Below are 22,427 nucleotides of genomic sequence, written 5' to 3' on the forward strand. Positions count from 1 at the left end.
TTCTTTTTTACTCATAAGCTCTATCTGTGCTAACATTTGTGGTAATCTCTACTCTTCTGTCACAGTAACAGCAGGAACACATATGAACTAGACCTGCAATACATCTAATCTATCTCAGACCCCTTCCTAACAAACGTGAAAATCACAAGCTAGTTAATCTCCTTTTGGCATTCCAGTTCAGATGTAATTTTGTACATTAAACATTTCTTTTCTCTTAAAAATGAAGCAGCAGGAACAAGGGCACTGGGGCTTAGCAGGCAATTTTCAATGAAGATAGTAGCTGGAAGGCTGTTGCCATAGGTGAATGCTTCTAGTTTCAAACCCTTTGGGAAAGGTGACAAAGCAATATCAAACGTTACTGCAGAGAATCCTGCAGATATTTTTTGTGTAGTTACTCCTGACTGGTACCTTTTAATGAATGCCTTGACACAAGTCCCCTCTGAAAAGCAGAGATAGAAAAACATGCCAGAACAGGATGGAAAGATCACATGCCGTGCTTATTCCTGTGGATTAAAGCTTTGGAAACAGGTAATTTTTTATTTGAACCCTGCCACTTTCATAATATTGCAAAATGAAAGGATATGTTTTTTCTCATACAATGATCTGTATCAATAGTGAGGAGTAAGAGCACTGCGTTTCCTCTAACAATCCCATTCCCAGTCTCTGTGCCTGTCAGTAGGTGAGAAATACCAAATGGCTGGTAAATGTTTTGCATTTCCAATTATAGAAATTATTTTATTAGCCCCAGACAGTTTGAAGAGCTCTTTCCCAAATCTAGTCAATGATTCAATGCACACTCTGGATTTCATTACAAACACTATTGAACTGTTAATAAAGAATAGTTTTTAACCTTAATCTTTCTTTTTGTTATGTCAGGATACATTCTCTCCGTGCTCACAGACAGAAAACTAATGGAAACAAAAGTGAGAACTGGCACGGCACCTCTGGGTTTAAGCACCAGCATGAAGATGATCTTGTTACAGTCCACACCCTTTACACGGTGATCATCATGATCCTTCTAGCAGCACTCTGGGGAGCCTGGTCAAGAACAGATTCATCCTTATAGCAGCAATATAGCAACTTTCTTTGTCAAACATTTAAAGCAGTATTTGTTTCAATTATCTACACTCAAGAGGTACAAAAAAGTGGTTTCGGCATATTTCAGTTTACTTGAAACTGCTTAAAAGGTTGCTACTTGTGGAAGGGAAATCTATGAAGCAATTTAACAAACCATGTACAGAACATAATTTTGTGAGTAACAGAGACCTGTTTGACCTGTACACATTTATATTACCTTCAGCACGTATATGAAACTTTAAGCATGATATTCTAGAAAGAGGAGTTCAACTTCTGTTTTATTGGTCAGTTTTGTACAATATTTTGTACCCCAGCTTTCCATTTGTGAACTTGTCAAGTCTCTACCTCTGCTAAGTTTGCTTGTCCCAATCCATAGTAAAACATACACTATAAGGAGGAAATAATTTGCCATGTGACAACAACACAGGAAGACATGATCAACAAACCCAGGTATTCTGCCAGGAAAGGAAGATCATTGAAAGTCAAATTCTCATCTCTATTGCTGAAGAGAGTTTATATGGGACTTGTATTCATTATTTTTAACTTATGGCAATGACTTTGTAAACTCAGGAATAAAATGATGAAATAAGTTGCTTTTGTGAATTCTTTGTCACAGAACCAGCTGGCTCAGTCTTCATCTTGTATATATTTATCTGCAACCAACACTTGCTTTTCCATAATTCATTAACATCTCATGGCAGACCAGCTCCTATGTACACCAGCCCATCGCTGATGGGGCATTCCATACTCGCACATTTTCAGGGAAGTAACCTCACTCAGACAACCTGCAAGCCTTCTGAACATAGAGCTATCTGGCAGTTTCTGTTCCACTCTTTGTTAGTTGTCTACTCCTGATGAGCATACATTAGTGGGCTGGTAGCTCTGGGGGGTAGTGACTCTTGGAGTCCAGGCCTTGGGAGCCTAAACTCAGCTTAAACCCCAAATTTTATCACTGCCTATGCTAATACACAGTATCCCAATAAAAAAACCAAACAAACATCACCCTGCAAGGTATTTAGACACCTTATAGACTCATACATATTTGTAATTAGGTAGTACTTGCGGACAACACTATTCTTACAAGTATTGTGTACCCCATTTTGGTATCCATCCATGATCAGGAGGGGTATATAAACTGAAATGTCTCTGAGAAGAGCTCCAGGAGTGTTACCAAAGGCCAGGGTAGCACCACAGACACCAGTGCCAGCTCTCAATAGGCAGTGAGGTGGCTGGAATTGGAGCTCCTCCATTGACACTGCACTCTGCCAGCCTTACCCCACCGGGCAGACACCACCTCAGCATGCTTTAACATGGGAGCAGTGCTTTGATGATGCTCCCTAAAGAACAGCACACAAAGGAATACTTAAGAAAACAGATGATTAGCACATTAAATAATTGTCACAGAACATAGGGACCCAGATATAAAACATGTAGCATGAACATTACAAGTGAACACAAAAGGATGGGCCCTCCCTTGTCAATTTATGTTTGAAGTACACAAGATGGGAGAGGGACCTACACATTCTGACAGCAGCACAAAAACCCCCAGTGATTATGGCTGTGGGACAGGCAATGGCTTCAGTGTGCTGGAAGTCAAACACAAAATCTCAAATGCACCCCACCAAGGGAAAAAAAAAAAAACCTAGAACAACTGACCACAGAGCATGATGTAGCATTTAGTTGTTGAATTTATAAATTCTGCAGGTATAACCCTGCCTCTGAAGCACTGGAGGTCCAAACAAGGTATTGAAAATACTTCAGTTTCCTCTTTCACTTTGTCAGAGAGGAGATGAAGTATCAAAGTTAGAAGAGACTGCTGCAGAACATTAAATGTTTTGAAAAACATGTTTTTTCTTAAATTTTTGCTTTCTTGGAAAACAGCCTTGATTGATTTAACAGTAACATTAGAGATCTAAACTAAATAATTTTTAATGTGTTCAGAAAGACAACTGTATCTTTACAGGGTGAACAAAATCTACTTTTATTATCAGTTTTTCTAAATAACTCATTTAACTTGGATAATGCAACCACATCTAGGGAAAATCTCTGGTCTTGCACAGCACAGTCTTCAATGCAAAAAGACCCAAATAATCTGCCTGACTGAATGACACTTTGGAGACTTCAGCTCCCAAAATAATTTCCTGTAAATCCACCCATGAAAACACCTCATTCGAGTCTCACAGTAAATCACAATTTAACTTATGTCAACAGTAACAAGCTATTTAATGTCTCTACACCAATGAAGTAGATGGAAAAATAGAAACTAAGAGCCCAGGTTTGGAACTTGTGTGTCAAAACTTTTATGCAGTGATCATTTTATTACTATTTCTCTTGTATTAAGCAGGGCAGATAGATGTTTTACATGTGTTCAAAAAAGGCAGTGGTTTAAGTAAGCCTGTCTGCTGTTATTTTGAACTAACAAAAACATTGTAGTTCAGCCAGTAAATCTTATGATATATTCCATGTACCAACTGTCAGAACTGGAAAACAAGTCTATTTTCCATGGTCACTTTCACATGCTGATGTGACACACTTTTGTTTTTAAAGACTCAAGTCCTTCCAAGCTCCATTTTTTACTACTGCCGCACATTTCCCTTTAGAGAAGATGATGCATTCTGTAAAGCCATCTTTAAAGCAAAAAGTCAGCACAGCCATTTGTCCCTAATCCTTTGATAAATCTTGTAATTCCCTTAGTACTTCATACCTAAATTTGCTATTGGTCTGGTTGGTAAGAAATGGATGGTATTTGTACTACTGTGTTTTTTAGCTAGGGGGAGACTTAACTGAAATCAAAATGCAAAACTGAAGCTATACATTTCTGTATTAAACACAGAAAGACAAAACCAGTTCTGTATGTCAGTTCACTGGTCTGTTTACTATACAGGACAACATTTCAACTCTAAGACTTACCTCTCCTTCAAAATGTATGTGTAAGAGTGTGAGGCATTCTCTTCCAAAGATCTTTTAAGTGCACTAATCATAATACCTCAGAAAACATCAGGGAAAAAAAAAAAGCAGACAGCTATAGTTTTATGCACATCCTATAAAAACAATACAGCATAAAAATAACAAGCACTATGGATTTCTACCCACTTAAGACAGTAGTTTTACTTAAACAGGATGCATACATTATATGATACACATATACGATTATAATCATATATGATTATATGATACACATTCACAGCTGTTGTACCTGGTGACTACTGGAAATCAATAGTCCTCCTAGTTCTCTTTCATGGCCTTTCCTAGCAGTGGTCCAAAAAACCAAGACAAGTTTTATGTCCTTTCAGAATGCTATGTATGCTCTATTGACAATTTAACTGGATACAACCTATAGTGCAAATTTTTCTGTGAATTCTGCACCTGTAACCAGGCTCTGTGAGTTCAGTGTCACCATACATGAATCAGTGCTAAGAAGTAAAAGCACCACTCCCTAGCCTTTAAAGCCAGCAATGGTTGACATCACACTGGCAGGTGCTAACACCACCACAGCATTATCCACAGACTTTATTCTTCCTTGTATAGATCTCTGATGCCCCTGCTCCACACTGCCATTGGCTGGCACAGCACCCCTCTGCCCCTTCCTGTCCTCAAAGGGTGGGCAGCAACTCTATCCCAGTGGCACAGAGAGGGAGATGCTGCTGATTGTTTATAGAAAATGTCCTTCCTAGCCCATCAAAAATACCTGGGCTGTAAAGATGCCTTTTCTGGCAGTAGTATTGTTAAAAGGATATCATCCATCTGGTTGCCAAACCAAAACAAATCAGAGCATAATAATAAAAATTATTTACAATGTTTAAACCCTCTCTGGGACTACCAAATCATTTGACAAAAGTACAGATTTCCAAGCCTTTTGTTTAAGTTCAGCTTAAAGTACTGCCAATTCTCCCTTGTCAAGAAAAAGAACTGAAATGCCAATGGCAAATTCTACTTGGCATGCTCTCTGTGCTTAGAACACAGCTCAGGTTACCCTTGTGTCCAAGCTTGGTTAAAGCTCAGATGTTATCAAACTACTCAGTACTACTTCACTTCCTCTGAAATTTATTTCCACATTTTCACAAAACATCTTTTGTTGACATTCTGCAAACAACACTGTCCAATAAGGTGCCGATTTTTTCTTCCTGTGGAGTAACTTTGTACATCTGCAGAAAAAAGACAACAAAAACAGGAAAGATGTATAAGGAAGAAAAAACTGATGACATACCTTCTAAAAATATGTACACAAGAAAAGATTATTCCCCTCTCCCCCACTTTTACATTGGAAATTCCTATCTTCTTGTGACTGCAAGACAAAATTTGGACTGAAGCAAATTCTGAAATTACAAGAACAAGGAAAGCTACGAAACTGAATAAGCAGCACTTTTAGCTCCACATGTTAAATGCCATCATTTGTCCAGTTCTGTTAATATGTCTCCTATCAGTACTTTGAAGACATGATAAAGATTTAAAGTTACTTGAATTTTATCATGTAGGAGATATATGCTTCAAAATAGCTGTTTAGTATATTGTAACCTCTTAAGAGCATATACCCCAAGACAGCTCCTAACAGCTAATTAACCTGTTTTTATTTTAACCACCCCTACTGGGACTATCTATGTACTTAAGCTTATGGAACTGCTCAGGACTGAAATTTTTAATTAAATGAGTATTTGCCTGAAAAACAAGAACCAAAAGTGCTTGGATGGTAGGCAGCAATTAGGGATTTATTTTTATGTTTGAATTCCCTGACAACATTAATAATTAGAACACTTAAAACTTTGTGATGTTCATGTGACAACTAAAACTTGTTTCAACTAAAAAATTCTAAGAAATAATAAAGGTCCACTTAAAGCAAGTTTTCAGTTGTGCTAAAAAAGTACAGATCCTAAGTTAATTATGTCTGTTGATATCTCATCAGACAACTAAATAAACTGTCCGTTTTCTCCACGGAAAACGGACAGTCTTCTCTTTTGGCTACACACCTTTTTAACTTTGGCAGTGTCTGTTAGCTGGGGGAGTTCATCTAGGGAAACCTGCTGACCTTCCACCTGAGATGCTATATCTGCCAGATTGACAGTCTTGTCTCCTTCCATGACCAGCACAATGAGTACTCCCGTGTCGCTGTCCGAAATGCCGAACTTTTTAAATGCATCTGAAATCTGAAAAAAGATTTAAAAAATATTATGAGTCACTTTCTCACTGCATATAATGAACCTTTTCAGTTACTGTGTCAGATACACCAAGAGTATGAACTGATAGACATTTCAGATTAATGGAATTCTGACAAATTCCATTCCAAAGCTACAAACCATAACAGCACATTAGTGTTATTTAAAACAACAATTAAAAACTTCTACTAGTAGCCAGGTAGAGTGTTAAAGGAATACATGTACATAGTTTGGCTGTATGGATCTTAGCAAGCTTTTCTGGCAAAAAAGAAATTTGTTTAATAAATCTTACATTGTTGCTTGGTGAAAGGCTGAAAATAATTTCTGCATAGAGTGTTCTGGTCTTCATTTTACCTATCTTCTGTAGATGCACTGCTTTGTTGGCTGCCACAAGAATCTGAAAAGGATCTACAATCTGTAAAACACCACAGAAAGAGTTATACAGAATTAACTTACTGTTTTGAAATCTGAAAAAAAAAATCCAGACTGCTTCATTTTGATAGCCTAATTCTAACAAAAAAAAAAAAAAAAAAAAAAGATTCTGAAACTATTTATGGGTCAAATGAGAACAAAGGCACCAAACAGTAGATTTTTGACAGCATGAATTAATTAGCACTAGCGTTTAGACGTGAAGCAGGTTTAAAGTCCGCCAAGCACGACGTGGAATTAATCAAAACAACGTGTTTGGCCAATCTCACCAAGGCTCTGTTTTACAGAGACGAAGCCTTCTGCTGTAGGACACAATAATAAAATCAAAGGAGGGCACTTGCACAGAGGCTGGAGGACGCGCAAAGTAACTCGTGTGACAGCGACTGGGAGCATGGGTCAGCCTCCCTGAGCTCCCACGAGCATTTCCCCCCCGGCAGGGCGGCACACGCGTTCGCTCACCATCGCAGGGTTTATCAGTGCTCCGTCAATGGATCCTTCCATGGCTTTTTTCCGCAGAGCAGCGGCATTTTTCACGTGCTGGAAGAGGAGCAGCGTGACGCTGCGGTCAGGGAACAGCTCCAGCCGGTGCGTTCGCTCCATCCCGGCAGCGCCCGGCGGCCCCAGAGTATCGGCGGCACGGAGGCGCCGCAAGTCCCGTGGAAAACACGGCGCTAACAACACGGGGCCACTCAGGCCGGGGGCTTCCCACAGGAATCCCCGCGCTTTCCACAGGAATCCCCGAGCTTTCCGCAAGAATCCCCGCACTTCCCGACGCCGCAGCAGCCGCGGCCCCGCGGTCCCGCGGTCCGTCCCGCCGGCCGCTGCCGCCGCTCGCCGCCCGCCCCTCCCCGGAAGGGCGGCCTCAGCGCGGCCGGCGCGGAGCCGGCATGGAGCGGGCCGAGGCCTACGGCTTCTCGGGCACCATGAGCGGTGCCTTCCTGCTGTCGTGCCTGCTCTTCGCGGCCGTCAGCCGCCGACAGCGCGGGCCCTACATGGACGAGGTGTTCCACGTCCCGCAGGCGCAGGCCTATTGCCACGGCCGCTTCCTGCAGGTCCAGCAGCCTCTGGGGGCCGAGGGTGGCGGGCTCTGTTCCGGGTGCAGCAGCAGCGCGCCGGGCAGCGCGCTCGGAGTTCGGAACCCTCAGGGCAGCAATGCCAGGAGCCGTCTGAGCCTCCGGGCGGGGCGGTGTGGCCGTGGCGCGGCTCGGGGCCCTGTGTCGGCAGCGGCTCCGTAACGCTGTGTGTGTCGCTTTGCAGTGGGACCCCATGATCACCACGCTGCCCGGCCTGTACCTGCTCTCCGTGGGAGTGGTGAAGCCCGCGGCGTGGCTCCTCGGGTGGACGGGAAGCGTGGTGTGCTCTGTGGGAATGCTCAGGTTTATCAACCTCCTCTTCAGTGCTGGGAACTTCTATTTGCTGTATTTGCTTCTGTTCAAGATCCATCAGAAGAATAAGGTATGGTTAAAGTAAATAAACTAAATAAAGTAAAATAATTTTCTGCACTCGTACGAGCAACTTTGATGGCTTAGTGTATGTTCACTACCCGTGTGAGATGTTCTCAGCTTTATAGAACTGTGAGTACCACCACCAGTTTGGCCAAGAAGGCACATTCCTAGTATCTAATTTTTTTTTAATATATTTTTTCTCACACAAGGTGCAGTCCTCTAATAATTAATCTTGCACATAAATAGGAGTCCCACTGAAATAAAAGTTAGTACATATGCAGACTTACTATCCAAAAGGTCTGAGTGCTCATCTGGTTGGAATTGCTTAAGAGTCCTCACAAAACTTGAACAGAAGCTCCTCAGCTGCTCTGTGAGCAGCCTGTGTCATTTATGGGGATTTCTTCTTTCTTGGCTCCAGGCATTTGGATTTGTCCTTGTTGAATTTCATGATATTTTTGTTACCGCATTCCTCCAGCCTGTATGGGTCACTCTGGATGACGCCTGTGCTCTTGAGCAAATTGCCTGGTCCTGCCCATACAGTGTCAGCTACAGACTTGGTGTACCTTTGCTGCTTTCTTGTCTTTGATAAAGCCATAAAACAGAACAGGTCCCCATATAGATCCCTGTGGTACTTGGGTTTTTACTGTCCTTTGGGTAGCATTCACCATCCAGCCAGTTTTTACCTGTCTAGCTGTCCACACATCCAGACCATAACAGTTCAGCTTGGATACAAGAATGCTGTATATTTAAAATTCTGGAGCATCCACCACTCTGGTAAATAAATTGTTTTAGTGATTAATGGTCTATTTGAAATCCTTCGCATTAGTAAAGTCAGTTGGTTTGACTTTTAACCTTACAACATCTTTTTCCTGTTCCCTGATAACTGAAGGCTTCCTTTACTATAAAGATAGTTTATTTTGGAGGAATCTCTTAATTTTTAAGCACATGGTAGCACTGTACAGAATTAGATTAAGGAAATTTTTTCCACTTTTAGTTTTATACTTGGAAGTGGAAACAAAAATGAAAAAAAAGTTTCATGACAGTAGGCTAAGCATTTAGTGACACTTCAACATTTCTTTGACTTCAGTGTTTTCTCAGTTCTTCTTTCTTTGAAGGTGATGAGTGGCTGTTTCACCCCGCACCACATCATTCAGAAACATCATGCAACATTTTTTAATGTTGTGATTTGTAGTGTTGTTGTCATGTAGTGAATGGAATAATTGGGAAGAGTTTTTAATGGCATGGTCTCCTACCGTTTTTAGAATTTCTGACTCATTAATTATAACGATTATAAACAATGAAGATGGCATCAAAGATTAGAAACTTGAAGTTTGCCTCTCTGTGAACTGGGTTCAAAAGAGATGATAGTAGAGGCACAGAGTGATGCTGTCTCACAGATAAACATAATCTCATTATGAGATTGCAGGGCCATAAACCACTGTTTTTATTCTGCCCATTAGTGCAGCCTGCTTCTTCAAAGTATGGGAACAATTATGCTGCTACCATGATTTTAATGCCACAAATATGTGCACATCTGATATATGAAAGAAGCTGGTGTATTTTCTTTGCCATATTTTTAGCACAACTGCAGTAATGTTCTGTGCTTTTCACTTGGATTTTAACATTGTGTAACTATTAACATAACAGGAGCTTAACAAAAATGTAGCATTTGTGCAATAATGGAAACAAAGACCATAGGAGATGTTATATTGTGTTAATGGAATTCTCAAGAATTATACTAGTTTTCTTTCAATGCACTATTTTATTGGACATTGTCTAACCACATTTTTCTGCTTCTTCTTTAGGCTGTGTCTGGTTTCCAGAGAATCTTGTCTGCATTAACTCTTGCAACATTTCCCACCCTTTATTTTTTTACATTCCTTTATTATACGGATCCAGGATCAGTATTTTTTACTCTCTTTTCCTATTTAATGTGCCTTTATGGTAATCATAAAACTTCTGCTCTCCTTGGATTTTGTGGCTTCATGTTTCGTCAGACAAATATTGTGTGGACAGTATTTTGTGCTGGAAATGTTGTTGCAGAGAAGCTAAATGAAGCCTGGAAGATTGAGTTGCAGAAAAAGAAAGATGAAAAGATTTCTTCCAGGAAAGGATCATTTTCAGATTTGACCAGAATACTGCAGTTTCTTGTTGAATATCTCTTGTCGCCTAAAAACTTAGTTACACTTACTGCTTTAACTTGGCCATACATCATATTAGTTTCTCTCTTCTTTGTTTTTGTCTTCATCAATGGTGGAATAGTTGTTGGTGATAGAAGTAGTCATGAGGCCTGTTTGCACTTTCCTCAGCTGTTCTATTTTCTGTCCTTTACTGTTTTTTTTTCATTCCCTCATTTATTGACCCCTACTAAAATCAGGAGATTCCTTTTGTCATTGCAAAAGCATCCTGTGCAGTATAGCCTAATCACTGTCATCTCTTTGTTCCTGGTCTGGAAATTTACCTACGTCCATAAGTATTTACTAGCGGATAACAGGCATTATACCTTTTATGTCTGGAGAAAAGTATTCCAAAGACACGAGCTTGTAAAATACCTGTTGGTTCCATTCTATATATTTGCTGGCTGGAGTTTTGCTGATACACTAAAATCAAAATCGATATTCTGGATCTTAATGTACTTTGTATGTTTATTAGCCGTCACAGTTCCTCAAAAATTGCTAGAATTTCGTTATTTTATTTTGCCATTTTTAATATATAGGCTCAATACTCCATTTTTGTCTCTATATAGACAACTTCTGGAGCTGGCTTTTTATATTTTAGTAAATGCTGTAACTTTTTATCTTTTTCTAAACAGAACATTCCGATGGGAAAATAGTGATGAAGTACAGAGGTTTATGTGGTGACTTTTTTGATATTTTTATACCTGTAGGAAAACACAGTTCTGTTTCAGGACTGGACTCTGGAATGAAATATGTTTTGCATCATGTAAGGACTGTTTTCCCTAGCTGGAATTGGAAGTAAGCTCTTTGCTTATATTGTTGCAACCAAATGCATGATATGTTATTATGTGAAGATACTCCATCCATTGAATTTATGAGAATTTTAAAATTGAATATGAGGGGAAATGTGAGAACACCTTTCTGTAATTAATGTAAAAATAAGGGAGATGTTTACTGTAATTTTTCAATATAATAAAATTCTACATAACATGCCCTTGAAGGTATAACAGTTTCTGTTTCAGAGACTGCTCTTTTACAAAAGAAGGATTTCTGCCTGTTCAACCTTATTTTTTATTTATCTGTGTGCATATTTATTTCTCAGATCAGACCATTTCCTTTAGGTTTACTAGTGGTCAAAGTATAAACCACTACTGAAGTACAATGTTTTCAAAGCCTCCTATGTCTCACTGAATTTTTATTACTTTTTTTTTTTTGTCAGTAAATGCTTACATTAGTTTTGTAAACAGAGTGTAGGCTCTTAAATCATTAGAGCATTTTGAACATTTTATTTCAAGCTGCTATTTAGAAAACACAGTGGATGCTATGTGTGTGCACCTTTGGAGGAATAAATGTTACTGTACAATAAAACATAAATGGCAGTTGATAATGTAACCTGTTAGAAAGGGAGTAGTTTACAGATGTCAGACTGCAATGTGCAGTGGATTGCAACCCTCTTAAATAATTGAGCTTTTATGTCCTGTGGTTCTGTGCTCACAGGTTAGTGCTGAAATCGGCTCTGAGTGCACTCCTGACTTGCACTGAATATTTCAAAGATCTTTGATGTGTAATCTTCAAGAAGTACTAATGGCATTATTGAACTATTCTTTTAAGTATTTTTTATGTTTAATGGAACGTGAGTGTATATATTTTGTTTGAAAAAGGTAAAATGCAATGTATACACACATGTATGTATGTATATATTTATATTTAAAAGCATCTAGTGTGCATTATCATCAGAGTAAATGAAGGCTGTAATGGTTCCTGTCAGTAAATCACTTTATTATGTCTCAAAAATACTTGATTGCTAATGTATGTGGCAGGGGAGAGTGGTGTCCAAAACTTCATGTACTGTGTAGCTTTTAAAATTCATTATTGTTCTGTAATGACAATACTTCAGCCAAATCTGTGCAAACGTCATATTATCACCACTCAAGTTACTCTGACATGGAATTGTTTCTCAAGAGGTTAGTACTGTTACTGTTTTCTTTTACATGAAGATCTGTTCCTGGCTCCAATTCCTTCCCTGTACCAGCACTGTGGTGGGTGTGGTGAATTCAGATTCTGTTCAATGCCTTTACAACCCCATTTCTCCCGAGGAAACCCTCAAACCACTCACAGTGAGTAGGTGTGTGTGTATTGAATTTAAGATATTTGCCAGGTTGCTTTTTGCTTCTTGGTCTTTTGCCAGCCTGATAACTTGTTGTCAATGTGTACCATAGGGAAAGTCATTTTCAGTCAGTCCCTATTTGCTTCTTCAAGTTGAAGGGACAAGAGAAACCCAAAACTGATTGCTTTTGAATAATCCAGTGTGGTTCTGGCAGAGTCCAGAATGTTGTGTTGTGATTTCAGTATCACAGATTTGGGAGGGGAAGTCTTGTGTGCCTTCTGCTTCCAATTTTGTTTTTGTATGTCACGCCAATAAAATCATAAGATAAAGAGTATATGCCTGCATAAGTACAACTTCATTTGTGCCCTGAAATACTGAGTTGGAATGGTAACATGGAAAGGCATGGGGCTCTGTCTAATATTCCAAGTTGTATCTTAGATCTGAGGTTTTTTTCTGGTTTTATGTAGGGGAGCAGGTGTTAATTCCCTTGAGAAAAACATTCCCTTGCAAAGAGTCCTGTGTAGTCCACAGGTGTTTTATCCAGCATGTCTGTTTTTACTGGTTTCAAATGCTGTCTGTGATCAACTCCATTGAGAGACTGTCCATGCTTCCTATTTTTAACAGAAGTAGCAGCTGTGTTTCAAGTGAAAAGAGACAGTTTAAATATGTACAATTTTAAAACGTTTCTTTTTGTTGTGAAAAGTGAATGCAAAAAGTCCACCAAAATTTAGAGCACAATACCTTTCTACTGAGCTCTGTCACAGGAGATGCTAGAAAAATTACACATAGATGTGTCTGTATCCTGTTGGGGCTGTTTAACCAGTACTATGAAATGGCATAATATTTTATAATGGAATTTATACTTACAGGTTTTAATTTCAAAGTACAATTATGCTTAATATATTTTACTCATTTGAAAGCAGGCTGAGTTGATAAAAGTTTATTTAAAGAAGGAAGTTGATGAATTAGAAAAGTATGAAAGGAGAATGTATTTGTAGAATAAAGCTATGCTTTCACTTTTGCCTATGAGCCTGAGGGTGTTTGCAGGTAATATTCAATGTTAGCCAAGTCAATCCAGAAATCAGAGGGGTTATATTTTTATCAGAATTGGTCATAAAGAAAGGTCTCCAAATTCCATCAGTATTTCCTAGAACTTTGACAAATAGAAGTAGCACTGTTGAAATCCATTGAAAAATGGATTTGAGCATTTTGCCCCTGAAATATTTCCACTGTAGTTGTTTCTAATTTATTAGCTGTTCTCCTTAAAGACATGCAGAAGAGGCTGTATTTATCCTGCTTTATGCTGGCAAGGTCTTCGAAATTCAATAGAACCATAATTGCTTACTTTAGGTCAGTTCTCAGCAGATGTCAATGAAATTTTTTACAGCAGCTTTAAAATGTTAATTTCTTGTAAATTTTATTAATTATCAGTCTAGAATAAAATCACACAAATTCCTTGAAGTATTCAAGGTAAAACCAAAATTAGCATAGATAACATTTCTATAATGGCTGCTTTGAAAAAAAAAAGACTCAGTTTTAATTTTTCTTTTAAATAAGATGTTTTTTCAGTAACTGTTGGAATAATAAAAATAGCTCATCAGTCACAGCATGGCTGAATTGTTTTGAAGTGGGGGAAGAAATACAAAGTAATATTTTTTTTTCTTTTAGTTAAAAATATGTTGTTATTCATCAAGATAGGAAGTTTGATAATCCTTTATGCTGTGATCTGCATTTCCTGCTATTTGTGAGCATTCTATATTTCATTCCTTTTAACTTTGACAACACATGTTCATGTTCAAAATCAGCAAGAATTTTATAGCATAAGCGATGCTGGAATATTTTTTATCTGTTAATTTTCTAGGGGGTTGATAAATAAGATGGATTACTTCAGTTAGAAAGTAAGGAAAAAGTATTCTATAGTGTCTGGGGGCATCTGAATTTTGTCCTGTTAATGCAGCTCTGGTGTTTTTTGTCCTGTGCCACAAGGTGGCAGTCCTGTGCTGTCTTGTTGAGGTGACCAAGTGCTTAGTGCTTGAAATCATAATGTAGTTTCAGCAACACTCTGATAATTAGAAAACTTCCAAGTTCTTTCATGGCTGGTTGCTTGTTTTAGTAACTGATTTAGCTATAATATCATTGTTAATTTTAAATACATACAGTATATTAAGTTTTACTAGGACAAATTTTGTTTGTCTGTAAAGCGTCTTTCCACCTTTTTTTTCTGCTTGTGAAATTTTCATGCCTGCTCTAAGAGAACAAAATGAACCTTGAAATCCTGCTGTTGCAAAGATGTCATTTCTAGCAGATTAGCAGATATCCTTTGGGTGTTTTATTTTTAAATTTCACAGTATTCTTACTTTGCATATTCATTCTGTTTGTTTCTGTCTAAGAAGAAAAAAATCCTGAAACACAAATTGACACTCTTATTTGGGTGATGCACATACAAACTATAAATGCTCAAGTGTCTGTTGGTCCCACAGTAGTCAATATACTGCCTTTTAAATGCATCATCTGGTTTTCATTTAATGAAAAATTGTAAACCCCAGTCCCTGAAAATTCTTCTAATTATCTTAAACTTTGTCTATATTCAGCATCCTAATTTTTTCTCCTGGAAAAACTTTGCTCTTCTTGCTTATCCCTTATTAGATAAGACACGCTATTTATTTTCAATTCAATGACATTTTTCTGTCACCTGAGGCATGATTTGTATAAAAACATCCTTCTTAAAAGTATGCTTTAAATAGATGCAGATAATTGATTTTGCTAACATCCTTTTGCAGACAAAAAGGGTCTCTATGAGACAGAAATGCTCATCTACCTAGCCATGTGTAGTTAAAACGTTCTTAATTTTCCATTTTTTCTGCTTGATCTCAGAATATGCTCAGGATCTCATGCTGTATCTTCAGCTTCATGGGTAGTTGGGATACAAGGAGCTGGAAGCAAGAGGAAAAATATTTCTGCAGTGTAGGTTTTCAAGCAAGGCAAGCACCCTGAATTAGAAGCCAGCACGGTGGCCCTCCTTGGCCACACAGACCATAACCCACAGCACCAATGTGATGGGTGGCAAATATGGTGTTTATTGCAGGGGAATTTAATATTTTATAACCTAGGGTCATTGTGTTACTCCCATCTGCTTTCGTCACACCTAGGTGCATTGGCTAGTTGCAGAAGGCCTTACTATCTTAACAGAGACGGGGGGATTTACTAACTTTCCGTTACATCCCGAGATCTTCCGAACCACCAGGCCTTAAACTGCAACACTGCAGGTCATTGTCATTGCAGTGCTGCTGTAGCTGGGAGTGTGCAAGGCTGCTGGGAGCAGGAGTGAGTGAGCACCACTGAATTTAGCAGAGCACTGTGGCTGGCTAAAGTACGTGGTGATAGGGGAGAGCTGCTTGCCATACACAAGCAGGAATGTCTTCTCCAGCTGCAAGGAGAATCTGCTTGTTGCTAGAGCTGGTTGGATCTCTGGGGGAATGATCTGCTGAAATCTGACAGTGAACTGGTTTGTTGGAAGATGTTTTTGCTGTGCATCTGTAAATAAAAAACTGTTCTTGCTGTGTTCAGGAAATGTGAGCTTACTTGAAACACAGCTGTGTGTCACAAATAGGGAAGGAGTTGCTTTCATTTTTATGGAATCATAGAATAATTATGGTTGGACAAGATTCATTACACCATTGAGTCCAGCTATCAACCCACTACCAGCTTTTTCAGCACTAAACCATATCCCCAGCTGCCAGATTCATGTACCTTTTGAACCCTTGGAGGGATGGTGATTCCACCACTTCCCTGGACAGCTGATTTCAAAGCCTAACTACCCCTTCCATGAAGAAATTTTTTGTAATATCCAGTCTAAACTTCAGACCATTACATGTGGTCATCTCACTTACTACATGAGAGAAGAAACCAACCCTTGTCTGGCTACAGCCTTGTTTCAGAAACCACTTTCAGATGCCCCCTCCAGACCTAGAAGCTTAATATATGTAAATCACCTTTTCCAGCATTTTCCTTTGATTCCCATTTGATTCCCATCAAATCTCAAACAATGCATTGTCTGGCTGATTTTCACATTGCCAGTTATCTGGATACTTTAGTGGGTTTATAGTACAAAATTGATGTGTCTTAAAAAATAAACATTGTTAAAGCAGTTTCCCATGTGCTTTATATCCTGGTTTTTAGGTAGATGTAAATTAATATCCCATGCATTTAATTCAAATTGGGTTGAACTATTAATAGCAGCAGTGTATGCTTTTTCAAAGATGAAATTGCAAGAGTTCATGTCCTTAGCTACATTTTCATCTTCAGTAATGAGATTATTTCTATGACAATACTTTAAGGAGGGTTGATATGAAAATGTCAAAATGTAATCTTGTGAAAATATAATGAAAAAGGAATGGTGATTGTCACCAGCAAGAGTCTAATTTTAGGGTACTACTTCAGACCTGCAAGTTTAGTACATGTAAATCATGCTGCATTTTTCTGTGTTCACATCAAATCTCAAAGCATTGCCTGGCTGAACTGAAATTTAAATGACAAGCTGCAAAAGAACAAAGGAAATGCAGTTGGGAACATCACTGATTTCAGCGTTAGCACTTCACCCTCGGGTCAGTGCTGATCAAATGCCACCGCATTGTTTGTGTGTGGAAGTAAGCACAGCATAACCATAACCCTGGTGAAGGGCAGTGAGAGTGTTTTGTGTGCTGCATGTGGGATTCCTTCCTTACTAGCTGCCCTGTGCATTCCTGAGCACTGCATACTTACTACCAATAGCATTACTTTACAATAGAGAGAGTTGTGAAGGTGGGAATTCATCTTCCAGACATCTTATTGAAACCCCCTTCTAGTGTGAGCTGCTTGCTAGAGCACTGCCTGTTCAGGCAGGGCACTCCTGAGCTGGGGAAGCCTCATATCCAAGACTGAAGCCAGAATGACCAGTGTTTGAGCTGATTTTCCTGGCAATCACTCTGCTAGCTAAATTTGAAAAGTTTCAGCCCAATCCAATGTGCTGCTAACTTGCCTTAAAATCTCAAGAAGCCTTGTGGAATTCTCCCTTCAGGTCCAGCCCCTGGAGAAAGAAACAGTAACACATCAAAGGAAAAATAATTTATTTGCTGTTTATAATAAAGAGTTGTAAGTATCCTTGCTAAATTTATATTGGTACACATTGCTTCAATAACAGTGAGTTTGTTTCCTTAATTATTACTAGGATGGATTTTTCTGCCTTTTTTTCTGAAACAAGGAAGAAAAGTTTGCTTAAAACCAAAAAGAAATTAGGTGTCTGGCAGTTTTCTTAAGAATTAAGAAAATATATTTGGGATTCTGGAAACTGCTGTTGTCTGAGAGAAGCTTTAAGTTCACCTTCAAGATAAATACTGGTAATTTCACTTCTCCCTCCTATACTGCTTATGAAATATATATTACTTTCCTGACAGGAAGCCACAAAACTTTAAGAACTTCTACCAAGGAGGAAGTTACTTCCCAGATTAAGTGAATCCTGTAGAGTTTACTATTTTGAAGCTGAAATAGAGCTCATCTTTTGAAAACACACTATTTAAAGCAGTCAAGTAGTGATGAATTTTCCATTTCATTAGATGAGCTTTTGCAGGGGTTAATTCTACTCTTAGGAACCTTTTCTCTCTAGTTACGATCTTTTAGCTACATCTGTGCAAAGACAATTCTCCCCATTTTCCCCTTCCACTTGTGTAGATACATATAATTTATGCTGGTATGTGCAGCTCACAGCACAACAGCCTCTTAACCTACTGCCCTTCAGAGATACGAGAATTTGACATCCCAGTTTGTTTTTCCCTAGCTTTATTTTCAGCACATAAAGAAGTTATGATTAATATAATTGAAGACTTCACAAAACTTTTGAGATCTTCCGTTTATAAAAAGTATCATCTACTTCTACTGTGCACCCTGCTCTATTTAGCTGAAACAAGGTCTGTGGCACCTTGTATGCTTGGATACTCTTACTGTGAGGAGCATGCTGGCTACCTTGTGCATGAAGCATCCATTTTTGACTTTTAAAGTCAAGTTAATGGAAAAATAAGTCCAAAATAAATATATTAGCAATTCCCATAACAACTGCTTTCATCTTTATTAGTGAAGTGGCTGGAGATATACACAACAGTTTGTTTACTTCTCCTTGATTATTACTATGTTAATAATAGGGCATGTGAAGTTTCAGTGTGGCTGAGCAATTTATGATTTGGCTGTTTCCTGTAGAGCTCCTTGAAGTTAAATGCTTGTGGAGGCAAATTTAATTGCTTGATAACTATCTGGATCTCTAAAGCCAGGGCTAACTCAAGTAGCTTGCTGTTGTATTGAGAGGTTGGCTGTGTTTGCCTGGAGACACAGTTTCTTTGTGGAGTTTGAGCACAAGTATTTTCCTTTTCTGTCAAGTTACAAATAAATGTATTCAGATTATGTGAATCCTGTAAGGAACCCTGCTTTTCTTATCCTTATACTGACTAAACCAAATTTCATTTGCCCTGATGGGGCTCACTGTACTCTATAATACATGGAAACACTCTGCTTGAGGGCTAAAGAACTTTAGGCATTGTTTTAACCAATTCTCAGATCAGCTAACTTTCCAGAAAGCCTTTGATATGAAATAAAAACTCACCATCACCATCAACTTCCACTTTCAAAACCTAGCATTATAATTAAAACTTCTTTGTGAATAGAAGTCTTTCTGGAAAACAACTGTCCATCCTACTAGCAATTAAGTCTTCTATAAACCTTAGCATGCAATTCCAGCAAAGATCAGTTAAAGTAAGTAGTTTGTTACTGAATCTGAATCAAAGGTATTAACACCTGTGAAGATTCTACCTTGTTATTTAAGTCACACAATAGAATACATGATGCTCTTGAACTTTCTTGCCCATCAGTTTGTCAGAGAATAAGCAAGTAAGAAAAGCCTTTAAAGTGAGTCCTAGCATCTAACTGATAGTCTGCAGTTACTTGGCAAAAAAATAGCCTGTCAAAATCAGCTTGTCTTTTGTAAAGAGCTTTAGAAGATTTCCAGGGGTTTTGTTGTGATGGATCTCATGATAAATGTTCTTAGCTCTTTTTGTGTTTTCTTTCACCATGCAAAATCCTCTTCCCTCAACGTGACTTTATTGCCTCTTGGATAAAAAATTGGTCTGGAGGTCTGTTTTATTACATTAAAGAACTGTTTATGCATTAACACAAGTAATACTTTGACCAAATCAATCTATAACCTGCAGTCAAAATGCAAACAACAGTGTGTATTGACAGAATATACTCAATACTTTATTTTCTCATTAAATCTAGCATAAAGTAGACAGGATAATTTGGTATCAGATTTAATCTTTCACGTTACTCTGCAAGTGTATAGATATTGACAATTTGTTTGGTCCTTCGAACATACACTTCCAAGGCAGAGTTGAAGAAGGTAATTACAATCCAAGTCTCTCTTCCATTACCCACACACTAATTTAATTGAAATTGTAGTAAGTACAACTTCATGAGATGGATCTGTTTTCATTTCAATACTGCATTCTCCAAGGACACTACAGGATATAAATCAACAGGAACTACATGCTAAAGAAATAATAACACCCTCTGGAAACACTTCAGCTCTGTGCTCTCAATCTTACAGCCTGAAAGAAACAGGCATAAAGACCTTACAGATCTTTGGATTTGTATATTCACTAGAACGTATAATGTTAAAAAATAAAATAAGACTCAGGACAGTGACTACTTGTTTTTTGTTGTTTTTTTTTTTTTTTTTTGTAAAACTGTCATTTAATATTTATAACAATGGAACAATACAAGAAAACACAAAACTGAAAAGATTTCTTTTGACAGATTTCCTGTTGTCAGCTCATATAAGGTACAAAGCAGCTGTGCACCAGATCTGGAAAAGTTAATCTACTTGTTCATGTGCTCATCTGCATTTTCATCATTCTAAATATCTTTATTAATCTGATATTTTCCTTTGAACCTTCACTAGGACTTCTGTATTTTGATAACAAATAAAAGAAAAAATGGTAGGGTATTCCTGAAGAAAGTTGCACGAAGAAAAAAAAAATAAAAGTAATGCTGTGTGCATTTGCAGGAAGCTTAGGCCAGGAATAAATTCCACAGTAAGGGCCCCTCAGCCTCCACTTTCATCCCTTTCTAGGGTGAGTGATCCCATTCCTCCCACCATAAGCTGTACCTCTTTTTGCTTTGCTGTCCTTCCTTTTGTGCCGGCCTTTCTTCTCCATTAAGCATGTGCCACAGACTGTCCACAGTTGTAGCTGGCACCCTGGCATGCTGAGACTCTTTCTTTATCTCATTCCTGCTGCTGAAAAACCAAATCCAGTGTTCATTTGGGCAAGGATTTCAAGAGATGTAAATGTAGGCTGTAATGTAATGTAATTTCAAGAGATGTAAATATAGGCTGTACTTATCATCAGCTTGATCGGGATGGCATCAGTAAGACTGGCCTGGGAAAAGGAGTGTGTGATCATCCTACCCTGGCTATCAGAAGCAAAATTTGCAGTATGGGAGTTTTGCTTTTTTTTTTTTTCCCTAGTAGGACCTCTTCAGATGACTGATCTTTTTTAGCTGGGGTGAGCTGACAGCCTTTTTGCCTTGTCCTGAGATAACGTAACAAAGCTCTGAGCTCAGCAGACTGTGTTGTGCCACCTTCAAGAAGTACTAAAGACAGCCATAAAATTGCATCTCAGTTGTTAGTCCAGCCTGGCTTCCTCCTCTGAGATGTTGCAGTGTCAGCATTTCTCAACCTGGAAATGGATGGTGCGACAGGTTCCCTGGTGCCCCCTTGCAGCTTGATGTCCTTCAAAATTCAGCAGTGCAGCTGCTGATAGTGGTCAAGTGGCACTCACGAATGGCTTTTTTCCTTAATTTCCAGTCACTTTCTTCTTTTTGCATTTTGTCTGTGATGTCTGAGAAAAGCCATTTGCTTTCCTCTTAGTGGATAAGGACATTTTTCTGATTTTTTGTATGCTGCCTTTATTTTCTCCCTGCATCTTATGGCTTTTTACAAAGCTTTTTTATAAGCAGACGATGAGTTATTTACATACAACCAGTCTTGTCCTCTTGTTCTGTGTTTTATTTCTTTTGTAATACTTAAAAATTGCTTTGGAAAAATATATTTCCAATACGCGTAACCCAACAAAAAATTACAACCAGTGTTTATTGAAGGAAATGTATTGGATAGTCTCCTTTCTTTGTAGCTATTTAAAAAAATACAAGTCCTCATGGACAGAAAAACATTAGACTGAAGATGAGTCTTTTATCATTAATTACAAAGAGATTTTGCTTTAAAACAAAGTTGTAAAAATTGACCTTTACATTTTGGCTTCAATCATAAAACACAGATTGGATTCATTCCTCCCCTCTTGGACAATGAGAGTCAATATACTCGAATTCCTACTGCTCCTATTAAACCTTCCCTTTATCGTTCAAATGAAATAGATCATATGCAAATAAAACGTAAAGAAAAATATATATTATAGAAAAAGAAGAATCCAGAGCACCTGGGGAGTACTATGTATTTATCAACAGCAATCTTTCAGTTTCCAGATTTCTCCTAAGATGGCTTCTTCCTTCTGTCTGAAGAGCTCCTTCACAGGAGTGAGCAGTGGTGCTGTGATGGGGCTCAAGAATTCAAGACAACTATTGCAATACTTTCTGTATGTCTTGAAGAGCTGAGCTCCCATCAGCTTTTCTGGCAATGTGCCCAATTTGCTCCTTTTCCTTCAAGGAAACTTAAAATAATTGCTGCCAGTTTTAATCCTGAGAGCAGGTAGGTGACCTATGGATGAAAGCTGCAGTGCTGAGAGCTCCTGATTCAAACAATGATGTTTTTTGTTCTGCACCTCACCTATTACTGTACAACATGGATAATAAGGAAAAAACTGAGACCTTGGCACTGACTCTGTCCTTTCAGTTTTTCAGTTCATTGCAAATAGGGCTGTGTTGCCCTTAAATAGCCAGGATTTCTTGAGTGTCTTACTATTGGAAACTTACTGCATTTGATTTATAGCATTTTTGTAACACAAAG

General features: G+C 38.4%; 2 protein-coding genes across 2 annotated transcripts; one reads left to right on the plus strand and one right to left on the minus strand.

Annotated features, from left to right (window-relative positions):
* Positions 1–5,101: 5,101 nt before the first annotated feature.
* LOC131573326 (EKC/KEOPS complex subunit TPRKB-like) lies at positions 5,102–7,256 on the minus strand. Its single transcript, XM_058827184.1, has 4 exons — positions 7,116–7,256; positions 6,520–6,642; positions 6,042–6,218; positions 5,102–5,222 (listed from the first exon to the last, which is right to left on the minus strand). The coding sequence occupies exons 1-4, from the start codon at positions 7,254–7,256 to the stop codon at positions 5,136–5,138; spliced, it is 528 nt and encodes a 175-aa protein (XP_058683167.1). The 3' UTR covers positions 5,102–5,135.
* Positions 7,257–7,402: 146 nt separating this feature from the next.
* LOC131573325 (putative Dol-P-Glc:Glc(2)Man(9)GlcNAc(2)-PP-Dol alpha-1,2-glucosyltransferase) lies at positions 7,403–13,238 on the plus strand. Its single transcript, XM_058827183.1, has 3 exons — positions 7,403–7,708; positions 7,914–8,111; positions 9,907–13,238. Exons 1-3 carry the CDS (start codon positions 7,544–7,546, stop codon positions 10,960–10,962), a joined length of 1,419 nt encoding a protein of 472 aa, XP_058683166.1. The 5' UTR covers positions 7,403–7,543; the 3' UTR covers positions 10,963–13,238.
* The last annotated feature ends 9,189 nt before the right edge of the window (positions 13,239–22,427 follow it).

Source organism: Poecile atricapillus, chromosome Z (genome assembly GCF_030490865.1).
Source record: "Poecile atricapillus isolate bPoeAtr1 chromosome Z, bPoeAtr1.hap1, whole genome shotgun sequence".
In the NCBI taxonomy this organism is placed as follows: domain Eukaryota; kingdom Metazoa; phylum Chordata; class Aves; order Passeriformes; family Paridae; genus Poecile; species Poecile atricapillus.